The 17,192-nt window shown below is 44.1% G+C and overlaps 1 protein-coding gene across 3 annotated transcripts in view; it reads right to left on the bottom strand.

Moving 5' to 3' along the window:
- Positions 1-17,192, bottom strand: part of JMJD1C (jumonji domain containing 1C) — a 116,185-nt gene that overhangs the window by 91,861 nt on the left and 7,132 nt on the right. For 2 of the 3 annotated variants that reach the window (XM_081004849.1, XM_081004850.1), the window contains exon 1: positions 5,205-5,599. The exons of the other annotated variant lie outside the window; for it this stretch is intronic. In XM_081004849.1, the coding sequence (XP_080860975.1) occupies positions 5,205-5,351 (147 nt within the window). In that variant the 5' untranslated portion in view covers positions 5,352-5,599. Of the gene's footprint in view, positions 1-5,204; positions 5,600-17,192 lie in introns of those variants that run through there. 3 annotated transcript variants of the gene reach the window in all.

Raw genomic sequence — 17,192 nt, 5'->3', positions numbered from 1 at the left:
CAAGTAGATAAATAGGTACCGCTGTGGCAGGAAGTTAAACGGCGTTTCTGTGCGCTCTGGTTTCCGTCACACTGTGCCGTTGTGCCAGAAGCAGTTTAGTCATGCTGGCCACATGATCCAGAAAGCTGTCTGTGGACAAATACCGGCTCCTTCGTCCTGAAAGCGAGATGAGCACTGCGACCCCATAGTTGCCTTTGATTAGACCTAACCGTCCAGGAGTCCTTTACCTCTTTACCTAGTAAAATAGGCACAATCTTCACATAGGACCCTTGTTCTTAACCACTCATTTGGTCACTATAAGAATTTGGTCACAGAATTTCACTCAGGCAAGCGAATGGGCTGCCAGCGATGCGACAGATTGCAGGCAGCTGGCATATGTGGCAGATACGGTGCTTCAGGTTGCGGGCTTTTCATGTTGCGAACGGGCCTCCGGAATGGATTCCGTTCACAGCCAGAGGTACCACTGTAACTTTCGGGAGCCAATTTACAAGGATGTTCTACACATTTATTTACTGTACAGTCATACCTTGGGTTGAATATGCTTCAGGTTGAGCATTTTTGGGTTGCGCTCTGCGGCGACCTGGAAGTAATGGAGCGTGTTACTTCTGGGTTTCACTGCTCGCGCATGAGCTCAAAATGACGTCACGTGCATGCGCAGAAGCGGCAAATCGTGACCCGCGCACGCAGGTTGCGTTCGCTTCAGGATGCGAACAGGGCTCCGGAACGGATCCTGTCCTCATCCAGAGGTACCACTATATATTAAGTGGTTCCTCAAACTCAAAATTTCTTAATATCCAATCCTTCACAAACTATGAGTGTTTATCCAATCCTTCACAAACTATGAGTGTTTATAAAGAACTGATTTTTTTTCTAACACAAAACTATACATTTCATCACTAAAAGCATTATGTTTTTATTTGAAAGGAATGATAGTTCTAGTGTATGTTTTAAGCAAAATGCTCTTTCCCTAAAGCATGCTATCTGGAGACTGGCTCAACGTCTGTTTATAAGTAACAGAGAAGATAAACAGAAATATCTCATTTGTTGACACTTCTGAGATTTGAGTTTCAACTGTAGACTTGTTAGTTCAGCATATTATGCAACACTTTTTGACTGCAGAAAAATGTGATTTCTTAAGTTAATATTACTAATGGAATACCAAACATCTGCCTAACATTAACAAATGACCTTTTATTTGAAAAAAGCTTTCTTAATTACAGATGTTGAAGACAGAAGTAATTATAGCAGGTAACCCCATAGGGTCTTCACACTGTCCTAATTCTATAACCATTTTATTACCTATGCCCAATGTAGGACATTTTAGGCTAGGCTTGCTAAAAGGCAGTCACCTGCCTACTTGTGATACGGGGCAGAAAGAGATACAGAGGACCTTAGCGCTGAATACAAGAGAAATAAATATCTGAATAGTATAAGGCTTGGGTGACAAGATTTGGGTTGGGTGACCACTCCTGGTTTGTTTGTTTTACAAAATGATATGCTAGGTTTTACACCAGGGTAGACTCAAGGTTTATCCTTGTGTTTTTTTCCATAGTCCCAAATTTCCAGACTCCAAGAGGAATAGGGAGGACCACAGAGGAGTCTTAAATTAGTCTGAAAGGCTCTCTGAGCTGAATTTCTGGCACAAGCTTAAAATTCCCTCCTGAGATTCACAGAGTACGTCTGCATTTAGGTAGTTATGCATTATACATGCATACTATGCTTGTATCAAGTTTCCAGGACCATTTATAATGCAAGTAGAAATACAACTGGAGCTAATGAAGGATTTCAAATTCTGGATCAGAGAATGCCGTGTGCAACGCAAAGACAACATGCTCATTTTCCAGACAGCGTATGCCAACAGTAGAATAATCACTGCCAGCTGGTGTGACCATATTCCTTGTTACACCACTTCAGTGTCCCATTGACAAACACCCGAAAATGAAGCGCGCGCGCGCGCACACACACACACACACACACACTCTTATACATATATAGTCTCAAAAAGAAGGTGGACGAACTAACATAGTTACTCCTACTCTGAATATATGGTACTCCACAATATATTTCAAGTGGCCTCTTAGGACTGTAACATTAAAAATGTTGTGGCCTGTAAAGCAAACTAGAAGAGTGGTCTACAACAAAAAGTTTTATTAGAAAACAGTCTGGTTTTAATGCTTTTGATTTGCTGGTAGCTTATGTCTAGTGCAGTGAAATTTACAACACTGGGCAGTTTTCTAAATTGCTATCTGAATACTGCATAGATGAACTAAACCACCACTCCCTTACCCCACACATAAATGATTTCTATTTCACTCTGAGTACCAACAGACTTTAGAACTATTCATAGAAACAACCTAAGAATGGAAGCCTAGAAGGATTAACAAAGATGCTCCACCCACAACAGCAGTCAAATACTAGAGAAGCCAGCAATGGCCAAGGAACTCCTACATTCCAGTAATTAGAATAGAACTTAACCCTATATAGAAGATTTGCAATTGTAATCTGTACTCCTAAACCTTAGTACAATAAAATCTAACCTTTCCTCTAAAAAGATGCAGAACTTTGGACTGTGGGTCTTTCTTTACTTTGCACCTTATCACACTGCTATGAGAACAGTAACAATTGGGGCAGCTTGTTCTCTACTTGCTCTCTTGAAAATACATCCCAAGCAGCACAACAGGTGTATACTCACTGGTAAGCATGCATAGGATTCCAATTTTCAAGTAATGCAGATATTAATTTGCTGCAAAGGACCTGGATATCTACACTCAAGGTAACACTCTTTTACAACACTGATACTGTATTTTCTATATACAAACTACAGTATTTGTTGCTAGGAAAATGATATTCTTTGTCCAGCTAGTATCTCCACTGCAGTTTTAACTAATGTGAGATCAGCTGTGAGACACTCATGGGCTCCTAGTAAACAGTATCTGCTACAACGCCTCCCCAACCATGCCTGCACTGTTATGACTTATAGGTCCCCCCACCCTGCCCAATACTTTAGAAGATGAGCACTTCGCATCACATCTTAAGCGTGGGAATGCTCAAGCTATTTTAACAAGACTTAAGTGACAAACAACAGTAAAGCCACCCTTTTTCATTTCTACAGCAGCATTGCATGATTTTTACCAACCATTTGCTTCTTAATGTTTTTCTTTCATTCGCTGAAGGTGCTGTGCTCACAATTTCCAGTACACACCTCCTCTATTTATTTTAAACAACTGTGAGCAGATATATCCTGGCAGCAAGTCTAAGCTCCACCCATCAATTTGCTGGGGGCAGGAGGTTGCAGGATTTATGAAGGAATTAAGTTTGTAAGCATATACACCAAAAAAGGGTGGATTTTTTGGGAAATTATATTCGGCTCTTTGCGCAAAGACCCCCCCCTTTTCTATTTTTCCTATGTTTCTCCCTAGACATTAACTGCTAAGTGGTGGACTAGAAAAAGGAAGGGGTATAGTCATTTCTCCAAATACTTTACATCAAAGTAAATATGCTACTTCTTTATAAGCATGCATTACATACATTTACAATTAAGTATAAAATAAAAAGTTCAGGATTTTACAGCAACACCAAAAGGGATAAGCACAATCTTTAAAAAGCACCCTTCCTCTGTAAAACAGTCATACAACAGACCCCCCCCCCCCAAAATAGAACAGCACACTGTCAGCAGTGAAGCAAATATTAATGTCTAAAAGTAAGTATCGTTATTTTCCTATTTAATTTGTTAAAGAAAAATCCTTGAACAATTTGTTATTAATGGTACTTGGAGGTAATTGGGAAGCCAATTTAAAGACCACTGGGAAAACAGAGAAACCAAGTTTTTATAAGCACTGCAGCATTTTTTAAAAATGCAGCTTGTACAACTGTAGTAGTAACATGTATCACATAGCTAGATTCTCCAGGGAGCATTGAACATAAATGTTAAATCTTTAGAAAAACTGTAAATGGAATTCGAATAGTATGTATTTCTTACACAGGGCAAGGAAATCCTGGTTGCTTTTCCCTTCCCTTCCCCCACAATATATCCTGGCTCCCTCCCTCCCTCCATTCACATTCCTACACCCATTAGGAAAACACTGGCAGGAGACACACTAGTTCGAAAGACCAATGGCTTCTTAAAACATTTATAAAAATTCCACAAGAGGAGGTTTTCTGTTTGACTACAACTGCTCAACCTATGGCATTTAAAAAACAAAGACCCACCCACCAGATTTGCCAGAGGACAGCCAGCGCCTGTTTTATAGGGTGGTATTTAAAGGAATGAACGGGCCAAACCAACAGCTACATTTCTCACAAGAATGTGAATCAAAAACCAATGCCTTCTATCCGCTTTCCTCATCACATATGCTGGGCACATACACAACTCCACATTAATATTGCGAAGCGAAGCAGCGGCAGCAAAGTATATATGTACGTGTGTGTGTGTGTGTGTGTGTTGCCTGTGCGTGTGAAAGACAAACCCTTCTTTCCTAAGAACTCCCATCTGCAAATCACCAACAGTTGGCGGCGGCTGCTGTGTAATCACGGTACCCCCCGCCCCCCGTTCAATGATCCGAATCAACCTGGTTCAACACCAGACATCCCCCCTCACCCCCCCAAAAAACCCGCACACATACAGTGGGCGCAAAAAACCCCACACCACCCCAAAGAACGGACGAGCAATTGGCGCTTCCCTTCCTTAAAGATGAGGCTGGGTGGGAAGCAGAGAGAGAGAGAGGTGGGGGGAGAAGAGATTTTCTGCTGCTGCTAACCCACTGTAAGCCCCTTCTCTGTTCGGGGCCTAGAAAAGGGGAAATGAGAGCGGATGTGTCATGTTTAAACTCCCTCGTCGCCTCCCCCCCTTTCACGAGCAGGGAGGGGGGAGTGTCCTGTTACTACCTCCACTCCTCTCACTCGCCCCAACAAACACACCCCATATATGTGGCCCCATATATGCGTGTGTGTGTGGAGAAGAAAAGAGAAGCCCCACACTTCGTCCCCCTCCCTGCTCTCGCCCTTAAAAGGGCTCTCTATAGGGGAGAAAGCCATTGCACTCCTCGGAAAGGGCAGGGAGTCCTCCTCGCTGCTTTTCGCTCCCCAAATTTTCAGCTACGGGGCGGCGTCCGGGGGGGGGGGAGTTCGCTTCGCGGGAGGGGCTGGGCTGGGCCGGGACCCCCCTGAGGGAGGGACGGAGGGAGACGGGAATGGCAGCCTCTTACCGACAACTCGGGGCTCCGCGAGTCCCGGTGCGAGACGGTGCGGATGACGCCGGCTCTCCAACGCCCGTTCTCGGGCGGCTCGTCTCCTCCGACGCACAAGAACCGCTTCCCCACCAGCTCCGGCCGCGACTCCACCGCCACCGCCATGGCGGCCGCCGCCGAAGAGCAGAGCGAGCAGCCAACCGCACCAGCCGCCTCGCTCGCTCGCGTCTCCCCCCTTCTCTCTCCCTCGCTCTCGCTAAGGGTCGCCCATGCCTAGAGGAGCCGAGGCGGGGGGAGGGCGTCCGCGCGTCGGGGCTTCGTGTGTGAGAGAGACGGGGGGCCGGGGGGGTCTCTGCCTCCTCTCGCCCGCCGCTCCGAGCCGGGCGCCCCGGGCAGCCGCTCAGCCGCCGCCGCCGCGACCAGCCTGACACAAACACACGGAAGGGAGGGCAGAGCGGAGGGGGCGGGGGAGCCGTTCGCTCAGAGCCGCGCTGCGGCCCCGACCACTCCGCCCACACGAGCCCACTGCCATGGAGACCGGCACAACGCGCCGTCTCCCTCCGCCAGACACAAACGCGTTGGCTCGGGCGGGAGAGGGAGGAGCGGGGAGGGCGCGGGGGAGACACCGCGGCAAGGGAAAGAGTCCGCCCGCGGTCGCGCGCGACGTCCGTGCCCTAGGGGGGAGGCGGCACGGCAGGGAGGCAGCCAGCCAGGAACAGAGCGGGCAACTGTCTGGCGTTCCGTGGCTGGAAAACTTCGGCTCCCGCCGCCTCAGCAACAGCGGCGGCCAAAGGATCCGGGCCGCGCCAGAGGGAGGAGAACAGCGAGGGGATATAGATCGCCTCAGAGAGCAAAGCGGAGCAGCTGGCTGGCGCGGGAGGGGGGTGGGGGCGCGCACAGACAACGAGGCCCCTCCCGCACCCGCCGTTTCTGACAATACGAGCGAGGCGGCGCTCCCGTTTTCTCTCGCGCCCCCCACCAACCCACCCCCGCGCGCCTTGAGCCCCTCTGGCGCCACTGGAAGCCAGCAGCTGGAATTCCACGCAGTGGAGAGGGGGAGGGCGGGGGGAAAGATCAAAAGCGGACGGGACGACTTTGGGGTTTTCAGGAGCGGGCGGGAGAGCGAGCAGAGCTGGGGAGATTGCAGCCAGCATGCTGTGAATCTGCAACTCCCAGCGAGGTGTTTTGTTTCTCTTTTTTCGGCTGCTTCCCTCTCCTTAACCGAATTAGGCTTCCCAAAAAGACAGCAGAACCCCACCCCACACCCTCTGTTCTCCCACCCCATGCCTCTCTCTGTCCTTCCCTCGCCTGGTTTCTATTCCAGACACTGCCTGTTCCTATATTACCCATACAGGGATTGGTCTGGATTTTGTTTTGTTTTTCTTCACTGCTTTTCCCTCTCATCTCTGCAGGATGACTCACAGCAGCTGAGGTCACCCAATCTCTCTCTCTTTCTCTCTCTCTGAATGAAACACCCACCCAGGGAAATTTCTGCCTATCCAGCGTAGTGTTTTTGCTCTGAACATAGTCTTGCCATGGTTACTGCGCTGTAGTGATGCTGCTTCTGCTGCAATAGGAAGGACTGCATCAGTCCAGGGAAAAGGCGATGAAGAATTGAGCTTGCTAACATTGTTTTGGAAGGAATTATAATGCATGAATATCTCAGCCTGCCCTGGCAGGTTGTATTTTCTGTTCCAGGTACACTGACGATTCATAGCTCCTTCTGCTAGAGCTTGGCATGCATAGATAGGGGACACAGCCATTACTAGCACAGTGTGTCAGCAAACTGCTTCACAATTAGCACAGGGCGAAGATTGTACTATTACACCATATGCTTCTAAGTTCCAGTTCAGTCAGAAAGGGAAACCAGATTAACATGCGGCTCTGGCTAAGCAGTCTTTGTGGGCTAGTGGATAGAGTGCTTGACTTGGCCTTTCTACACAAGCAAACAATGAGTGCCGCATTTTATCCTTTGTGTGTAAGCACAATACTCTAGCCAGCCCAACTCAATGCCAATAGAGTACAATATTATTCTGTAATGCGGAAGTAGCTTGATAGGTTTTCATGCTGCTGCTCAACGTTTTTTATTTTATAAAAGGTTAATGAAAGAGGGAGGTTAGGTTTGTCAGGTGGCATCCTGGAGATTTACTCTCTCCCTTTAAAGCTAGTGATTAAAGCAGAAATTGCAGCAGCTACAAGTCCCATCAATTTGTTTCTAGGTGCCTTTGTCTACCCCCTGTCACCTGCTGTAGTGAACAGGACTCCAGGTGTGGTGCATAGCAGAGAGAAGAATGGGGCAGACAAAGGGATTGAGGACGGAACAGAAAGAAGCCACAACTGAGAGAAACAGCAAATCTGAGTGTGATCTGGCAAGCTTATGAGCACTCTCTACCTTTGCATACCAACACCCAATTCCTGTTGACTTTTTTTAAAATCACAAAGCTTCAGATGGTGAAATGTATACTAGTCGCTAATACAGTAAACCCACAATTTAATGGGTGGGGGATTACGTTCCAGGGATTGCACATAAAGCCAAAATTGTGTGTACAGTAGTCGAAACACATTAGGTGCAAAGGTGGTGAGGTGAATTGCCAGGGGTTTTTCTGGATGTTGCCCCCTTTTTATTTATTTTACTTAAAAAAATTTTTTGGGGCAAGCACGTAAAGTTGAATACACACAAGTTAACTGTGGGCTTACTGTACTGCAGACAATTTCCAAGAGGCATGCAATTGAATCCTATGTCACAACCATGAGAGCAATGGGTACAGCATTGGATTTTGCCTGATACGAAGTATTGCAAATTGAGTGTTAGAGAAAATGTGACAGCTCCACAACAGAGATGCAGTTTTGAGAGAAGATGTGAACTAAGTATTGAAAATTACCGTATTTTTCGCCCTATAGGACACACTTTTTCCCCTCCAAAAATGAAGGGGAAATGTGTGTGCGTCCTATGGGGCGAATGCAGGCTTTCACTGAAGCCTGGAGAGCGAGAGGGGTCGGTGCGCACCGATCCCTCTCGCTCTCCAGGCTTCGCACAGCTCTCCGCAAGCGGTGGGAGCCTGGCGCTGGGCTCCCATGGCTTGCGGAAAGCTGCCTGTTCTGGGGTCTGGGGACTGGGGAAGTTCGGGCTTCCCCCGCACCAGCCCCGCGCCTGGGAAAAAATAAATAAATTCCCCCCTTTATTTCCCCCCCAAAAAACTAGGTGTGCCTTATGGGCCGGTGCATCCTTTGGGGCGAAAAATACGGTAGTAATTTATTGTGGGGAGAAATTGTGGAGAAGGTATTTAATATTTTGCGTAAAGGGACCACTGACCATTAGGTCCAGTCGTGACCGACTCTGGGGTTGCGGTGCTCATCTCGCTTTATTGGCCGAGGGAGCCTGCGTACAACTTCCGGGTCATACATAGATTCAAATTCCATTTCAGCCATGGACCTAGTTGGGTGGCATTTGCCAAATCACTAAGCCACAGTTGCCCATAATATAAATGGGGACAATAACAATCTGTGTTTATTGTAAGGATGAGGGAGATTTCATAATTTAGACATTTAATTGTTTTTCTAGCCTGAATAGTTCCAGCTGGTTAGAGCATGGTGCTGATAATTGCCAAGGTTGCAGGTTCTATCCCTGTGTGGGACAGCTGCATATTCCTGCATTGCAGGGGGTTGGGACTAAATCGTCCTCAGGGTCCCTTCCAACTCTAAAATTCTATGATTCTAATCAAATTCTAGATACAGTCCAAGTAGAAGCAAGCATTTAATTCTAAATTAACATTAAAACAACACTGGCATACTATAAAAATTCTATATAGATAAAGCATAATTATTATTTCTTAAGTTCGTGAAAAAGCAAAGTGCTAACCATTATAAAACAATGACAACATCTAGGGCCCACCTTAATTAAGCCTTACAAGCATTATATGCTTATCTTTTAGGCTGGTCAATTAAGGTCTTTTTTTTTTTATCATCTGAATCCCTCAGTAAGGAGAACGTAAGTAAACGTACAGTATTCTTTAAACTATCTCTGGGCAAAGGGAGTGTATCCCAGCTGCCATTAACTGGCACGGTGGTAGCTGGAAGTTTCATATTCTAACAGTGTGAGAAGCCTGTCCCTCTGACTTGCTGCAAGAACTTTCACACAACAACTACTCCACATGAGTAGAAAGGAGCAACATCAGATCGTAAGAATGCCTTCAAGTGGTCCACTTCCCTAGACACCATTGCACAACATGAGTAGGCCCATGGGAGAGCACCTTGTTCCCTTATGGCTCACTTCCCACCTCATCAATTTGTTGTCAATCAGCAGCAGCACTGCCAAGCTTATAAAACTCACTGAAAGAAACGGGAAGAAATTACAGTACTGAAGCATCCAGGTAGCAGATAGCCTAAGGGTTTTTTAAAAACTGGATGTTCCAAATACAGATGGTTGAGATCCTATATCCTCATAGTATTTGTTACACTTTGTGAAGCAACTGACTTTTTTATTGGCCCATAAGGAGATCAAGGCTTTCAAATACTTCTTGCCTTCTATGTGCCAAATGGTTTTATAACTCTTGAGCTGTAATTGATTAATTGATCAAACCACAGTGTGGTCATTTCTGTCACATCACTCAATAGTCTTCAACGGCATAACTTGGTCAGGTTAAAAAACAAACAAACAAACAAACAAACAGGTTAAGGCAGATTAATCACTGAATCACAGGAGCTGGAAGGGATCGAAGATACCTTGTTATCCCAAAGCAGCCCCTTTCCTTCATTAAACTATATGCATGCTGTACATTAGTCATCCTGAGCTGTGGCACACAAGATTGCTCCTTGTCCTTGAAATATTCTCAGTCACCAAAGCAGATTAGAATTCCCACATCATCAATAAAGTCATGTAAAAGGGCAAGGAAACTGTTTATACTTTTAATGTGCTGGTGGTGAGCTAAAACAGAGTGTCTTGAGTGAACCCCACAAAAGGGAGCTCCATCTCATTCTGACAATGAGAAGACACACCAGGATAGCTCATGGTATTGATGTTACATTGACTATATGCCCCAGTCCAGCTACAGTCAGTCATGATTCAGGCTACAACTCTATACAAATTTAGGAGTACACATACATAGGATTGCGCTACACGTTTTACTGAAACCAAAACAAGTTATTTGTGGCTACCAGAGTCCCATATCTTTCAATGGTCTTAGCAATTGCTAACTTTAACGCTGACACCAAACCCTACATACATTAAGCAAAATAGAAACATTGCCATCTGACCCCCCCCATCTCCCCCACCCCCAATGTCTCAACAAATGAAACTGATTTGTAAAAATGTTACATGGAAAAAATACGAGAGACATTACACATACTTCTGTAAAACAAGAAAATCTCTAATAAAAAACAACTAGCAACTGCTAACTTTAGGTGAATTAGGGCCATAATCTTTTACATCTATTTGCCACATTTCTCCCTCCCCCTTTGCTTTCTGCTTGCATATGTTTCTTTTCCCTATCTCAAACCAATCAATGGTAACCACTGAGGAGCAAAACACAAAGGAGACGCAGGGTGTACTGCTACAGAGGTGGGGAGCAAGATGAGGTGGAACAAAACAAGTCTATTAAGAAAATGCATTTGGTTTAGATTTAGATCAATGTCAAATTTGACCTAATTTCTGGAAGGCTCAAAATACCTATCAGATTAAACACCTCAGTAATAAACTTTTATCGCCAAAGATGCAATCACTCACTGCTCTTCACATTTTTACCAGTGAGTTAATATTCATGAGGACAGGGTTTTACCGCATTACTATTTACATGAATGGAGTATGTCTAGAGTTGAATAGACTGGTCAGATTAGTTGTGTGATATTGTTCATGTAAAGAAGCATAATTACTTCATAATTATACTCTGCCCTCTCCTGAAGGCTCAGTGGTTTAGTATTTAAAAATACTACTCATCCCTTAAACAATCAAATGTGTACATTACTTCAGAATGTTCAGAGCCCTTCGTGTGAATCACTTGTGTCAGTGTCATGCTTGGCTGTGAACCACTTTGAATGGGATGTATACAGAAAAGCAACATACAGATAAAGTGACCAAGACCTCAGTGATGTTTACAACCCTGCAAGGTGGGAAGGGAAGTAATATTTCTAGATTGCAGATGAGTCGCTAAGCCTATGGTAACAGTGACTTCCCAAAGGTGGCCTGCAGCTAGATCCTATATTAATGACAGGCAAGTCTTTGCTATAGGGAGCCAGATTCTTCACTTTTGAGAGGTCTACTGCCCTTGATGAAGATTGCTGCGAGAAGGAGGAAGAGATAGCTCCAAATGAAAGAATAAGTCTTCATGGCAGTCGAGCTTGCAGTAGAGAAAATAGTGAGTGGGCATTAGGTTTTTACTAGAGGAGGAAAAAATTACATTGCTGTTGTTAAACTGTTCAATCTTTCTTTAAAACTGTGCATTAATTTCCTAGGTGAAATATTGTGGTGCCTGACTGTCAAGTTCTGGCATCAATACTCTGTCTAATGTCAAAATTAAATGGATTGTCATTATTTATTTTTGTGCATCTCAAATACTACTGCTCCTTATAGGAGTTATGTCATAAATGGAATTATTATACTGCATGTTTATCTTGTGATTATAATGTTAAGTGATGGTTTTTGACAGGACCTAATCCATGATCCTTTTCAGTGGAGGCTAGTCACACATTCAGTCATAACTTACATGCATTTGTGCACTAGCCTATTACTGCATAATGCAAAATAGATGGAGCCTGAGGAATCTGAGCCTGAAGCTCTGGAGAAGTAGTGAGGACCACAGGAAAGAGTTCTGGCTGTGCTCAGCTGTAGGTACAGGAATCAGAATAGGTCTCAACAAGCAACTGTGCTGCTACTGGTGAAGAAATAGCTCTCTGCCAACAGCCTGTTTATGTAATGCTGTCTACTAGAGTGGTTCAAGGCCTTCAGCCTGATTTACATCACAATGTTTTAAAACTCTCAGTAGCCTGCTGTGGCCCATTTGCTAAGCATTCTTTGGAGATAAAGTTATTAGCATCTGCCATGACCTGAATACCACAAATCCATCAGTTCAATCAATTAATGGGTTCAGGGTACAGTCTGGTCCAATTTCAGCTGCTGAGATTCGAGAACATGGACAAGGTGCATGGTGTGTTCTATGTATGAAAAATACTGCTGCCCCTCCCTGCTCATTAATTCAGGCTGCCATACATATACAGGATTCGTCCGGTGGAAACAGCGTCAGGGTGGAATTTCCAAAAATTGGTAAAAATGACCGGGGTGGCAACCCATGTCCATAAAAATAGCTCAAAAAATAGCTCAACCATATGGCAACCCTACATTAACAGACACTGCATAGGTGAATGCTATCAGCTGAATAAGGAATGCTTCACTTTAGTATGTATAATACTCTACTTTTGAAGTGCCTAGAAAACCAATACTTTCAAAACTGAGGTAAACCCCCCCCCCCCAAGTTTCCGTAAGTCATATGACTTGTACAATGCTGCTCGAAAGATTTAGCTATAGAGTAAGAAGCAGAGTGGTTTAGAAGGAAGGCTGGAGTCTATGTAGAACAAATTTGTGGTTTCAAAGGTACAACGGAACAAACATTGCCTCTAATTCTCCAGTCTAACTTGGAGGTCACAACTGCACTAAAGCTTGCAGGATTAAGGCACCTAGGATTAAGCTCTCTTCAGTGAACTAGAATTTACACAGCAAATATGCTTAGTATCATGCTCCACACATGAAATTTACCTAGAAGTAAGGTTCCCTGATGTCAATGTAGTTCACTTCTAAATATTACAATGTTAGAAATATACTCAGGTATAGAAGCTAGACACTAAATATCTCCTTAAACCAGGGTTACAGTCACCAAAATGGAATGCCCAATTGCCATTTTGGGGCCAGACGGCACAAAAGTCATATTTTTCAATGCGACTTATTGGTTCCTGAAATTCATTCTGATTGTGCAGATAAAATATAACGGACAGAATTCTATAGGATGTGTTTGGTAGTGTGTGAAAACAGTCAAGATCCATGGATCGTAAGGCATGAACCTCCAGTTGGTGGAGACGTCAGCCGCTATCCTGGCAGCCAGGCATCTTCACTTGGTCTCAAGTGGCAGACAACCAGGCGCAAAACGTGCCTGGCAAATTTCGAATGCTGCAACCCAACACTGTGCTCAGTACATTCACCTGAAATTAAATCTCAATTTAATTATAATCTATTTCCATGTAACTGTCCTTACATTCACAGCAAAACTGAAGCATCTGAGCAAACATTGTGTAAGGAGATACACAGCCATCATTCAGGGGTGGAGGAGTCAGAGTTGCTTGATATGTTTTTCTAGATACAGCATGTACCAAAATAATTTGAGTGCCAAGCCCTCTTGCTTTTATTTTATCTTTTTACATTTGCATTCCATCCTTCCTCAAAGGAGCTCAGAGCAAAATTGCACCGCTCAATCCTATGCAGTTTGGTGCACCTAAACTCATCGAACCGATGGAACCGTGCACCTAACTATGCATAGAACTTTGCCTCACACCATCCTTGCAAAGTGGGTGGGCTGAAAGGTTTTGGTTTGCCAAGGCCACCTAGCACGCTTCATAAGTGGGAATTGTAGCCTGAATTTCCTCCACTGGAGCCCAACCTTCTAGCTGTTGGACCAGATTGGTCCTCTACAGCTAATAAGCTAGCCAATCCATCATCGCTTGGAAAGCAACACGGGCAGAGGCATTCCGTACGCAAAACATGACCAGCTTGATAGATACTTCTGCAGTTTCTGTGTGTGCTTAGGAAATTTTGCTTGCATTAACAACTGCTTTGGCACTATTTATTTCCTTTTCTTCAGCCACCAAATCTGCCTCTTCTGGAACTTTCCCCTTCAGCCTTTGCCAGGTCATCACGAGGAGATCCTGGTATTATGCCGGGGGTTGGGGGAAGAGGAGGAAAAAAAATGGAGAGCTGAAAACATCCCCAAGTCATAAAACCTCTGCTTTCAGTTGAGAAAAAGTTCCTAACAAAGCAGTAATCTTAACAGGCTGTCAACACAGAGGGAAGGAGTGAAGTGTTTCCGTTTTCTATAGTCTCCATTCATAGGAGCTACATTTTTTTCCAGGCTCCAATAACACCAAATGGAAGCAATAAACCAGTATAGCCATAAGACTCTGCTGCCATAGCTACAGACCTGAAACTGAGCCATGCTGAACTCTCCCCTTCCTTTCTGGATCATGTTTCCTTTAGAAAAAGGAACTCGGGAAGCTTTTTCTTCTAGCTCTGCTTCTAAGTGAAAAAGGTACTTAACTCCCTCGCCACCTTACTAAAGAGAAAAACTTTCTCTATAAACCTAATTTATAAAACAAACAAGGATATATAGATTTAGGCAGGTTCTAAGCCATGCAAATAACATCTACTTTAATGGGGGTGAGTAGTAATGCGTTATGTTGCTTCCTGTAAAAAAGTTTTATTATCTCCCCCACTCCATCCCACCCCAGACAATAAGATCACACTATTTTGTGAGGCTCCACCTAAAAGGGAAAACCTTGCATTTCACTGGGATGCAATCAAACTAATTTAATCTGGGGTTAATTAAAAATCTTCAGTTTGAAACTGCAACTCCAAATGCTTTGGGCCGTTAGTGCGTGCTTTGAGGTTCTTTTTAGCAAAAATGTTATGATTAAATAAAAATCACACAGAGAGAAGAGTTGTTATTGCAAAATGCTGGGGGCGGGTTTTGACAAGACTAGGGGCTGGTCAGTCAAAATGAAATAAAGCTATAGGTGTGTTCCCAGCTGTCTGGTTAAGAGAAAAGCCCATAAGAAGTGATTAAAAAGTGGAGGGCATCTGAATAGGAAAATACCATGGCAGATTATTCATACAGACCATTTCAGCTAATGTTGGCTTCCAGTTGTTTCAGGTTCTCCTAACCCATTAACTCTTCTGATGCCATGGGCTGAATCCAGTTTTTATTATGAGGTGCTAACCATGTTCCTAGGCAACGTAGCTCTGAATAGGAACACAGGAGGCTGCCTTTATTGAGTCAGACCAGTGTCAGTAGTGCCTACACCAGTGGTTGAAAACCTTTTCAAATCTGGGGACAGATTTGGAATTTTGGTGCTGCCGGGGTGTGGCTTAACACAAAATGGCTGTTGCCTCAAAAAAGAGCAGAAAAAGAAAAGAGACGAAAACCTAGAATGGTTCAAATATGAAAAATCTATTCAGATTTATTTTTGTTTTTTAAAACAAATGTTTGAAAAGACATTTTCTTTTCCAGACATTGTTAAGTCTTGGCATGCTGCTACAGATTAAAGCTAGAAAACAAAAATCAGCTGAATCCAGAAATAATGTTTAGTAACTACAGCCAGCCATACACATACATAGTCACAAATAATAATAAAATATACAATTGCACAAAAAACACCCACATTTAAGAACTCACTAGAGTAGCCGTTGAACAATACTGGCCCAGATAAGTTTGATGTTTGAAGCTGAATGCCATCTGCAAGCTTCTCAAAATTAGGGAAGCATGGGAATAATATTATTTCTGCCTTCGCACTGCGCTGACCCCCTCCTCAAACGAGGACGTGGGAATAATCCCTGCTGTGAGCAGAGGAAGAGGAAAAGTTGATAATAATGATGCCACTGAAATGCTTTCCCCAAAACAACTTGGGAACAACCAGGAAAAAGGTGATCCTTATTAGCACCATCATTCTGACAATGCCTCTGGCCTCTGCTCTGGGCTCCCCCAACTCAACCCCGGAACAATCCCACTGCCATATTCAACTCAGATTCCTCTCAAGCCGCTTCCTGTTCCACATGCCAGTAAGCAGAAGAAAAACCACAACAATGGGAAGATTCTCGCATTTCTCCCCTCACTCCAGATTTTCAAGCCAAGCAGCTGCCTGCTGATTGTTCATTGTGGCTGGCAGGCAGCAAAATGTATGACACGTGATTCCTGTGCTCCTTCCACTGTCCCAACACACACGTTTTTTAAACGCCTGTCAAGTAGGCTGTCTGTTTCGTGCGGCATGCAGGCAGCAAAACAAAACAAATAGTGCAGCATATGGGCAGATCCAAGGACGAGAAAATGAGACAGAAGCAGGAAAAGTGCACTAGAGAGGTGGCGGAAACACCAGGTCTTTCAACACCGAGGATTTCTACAGCCTGTTTTTTTCTGCAGTCAAGTCACTTATTAACTACAGCTCTGGGGCCCTCTAAACATTGCTGGACTCCAACTCCCATTTCCTCTGGCAACATGGACAATGGTCAGGAATGATGAGAGTTGTAGTTCAGCAACAACCACAGGCTCCCCACCCCAGATATGGGAGGATGAGGGTCTTCCTCCAAACGGAGGAATACCTGGTACCCACTGATATGTTTTACGTTCTGGGTGAAGCCATTTTTATTCTAATTTCAGGAATTGTAATGCTGTATACTTTAAAATGGTATTAGGAGGATGCTGTATTTTAAAACACTGGAACTGGAGTTTTTATTTTGCTGCTTTCACTCTTAGTTTAACAATGATTTCCCGTGCAAATCATGCCATTTGTCTATTACCTTTCATTAGATTACTGTGCATTTTATTGTTTTGTTTTAAATTGTGTTGTAAACCACTGTGGGGTACATATATAAAGATTGTGTGGTAAAGATATAAAGACTTTAAACAAACAACATTTCAAAACAGAAAAGCTTTGCAATAAGGACAGTTACTCTCAGGAAAGAGGCTCAGTATTAGGAACAGCATCTTGCAGGCACAGGAACCAGGTATAAAAGTGTTAAAAGGAAGACTTCTGCTAAATACACAATGTGTGACTGCCACAAAGATGATTGAGAAATGCTGAGCCTTGACTGTTTACAAGCCTAGTACCAGTAAGGCATATACAACTGTTTGCACAGCCCCTGCTGATGTTCCCTTCAGGGTGTGGACAGTTGCCCTCTAGCTTGAGAAACACTAACATATTGTCATTTCCAATGGAATCTTAAAAATTGCTATTTTATAGGAAAATAATTTCAGATTG

This window comes from Podarcis pityusensis (assembly GCF_964106645.2).
Source record: "Podarcis pityusensis genome assembly, chromosome: 5".
Classification (NCBI taxonomy): domain Eukaryota; kingdom Metazoa; phylum Chordata; class Lepidosauria; order Squamata; family Lacertidae; genus Podarcis; species Podarcis pityusensis.
Note: the sequence above shows the minus strand (reverse complement) of the source record. Positions and strands in the feature narration are given on the sequence as shown.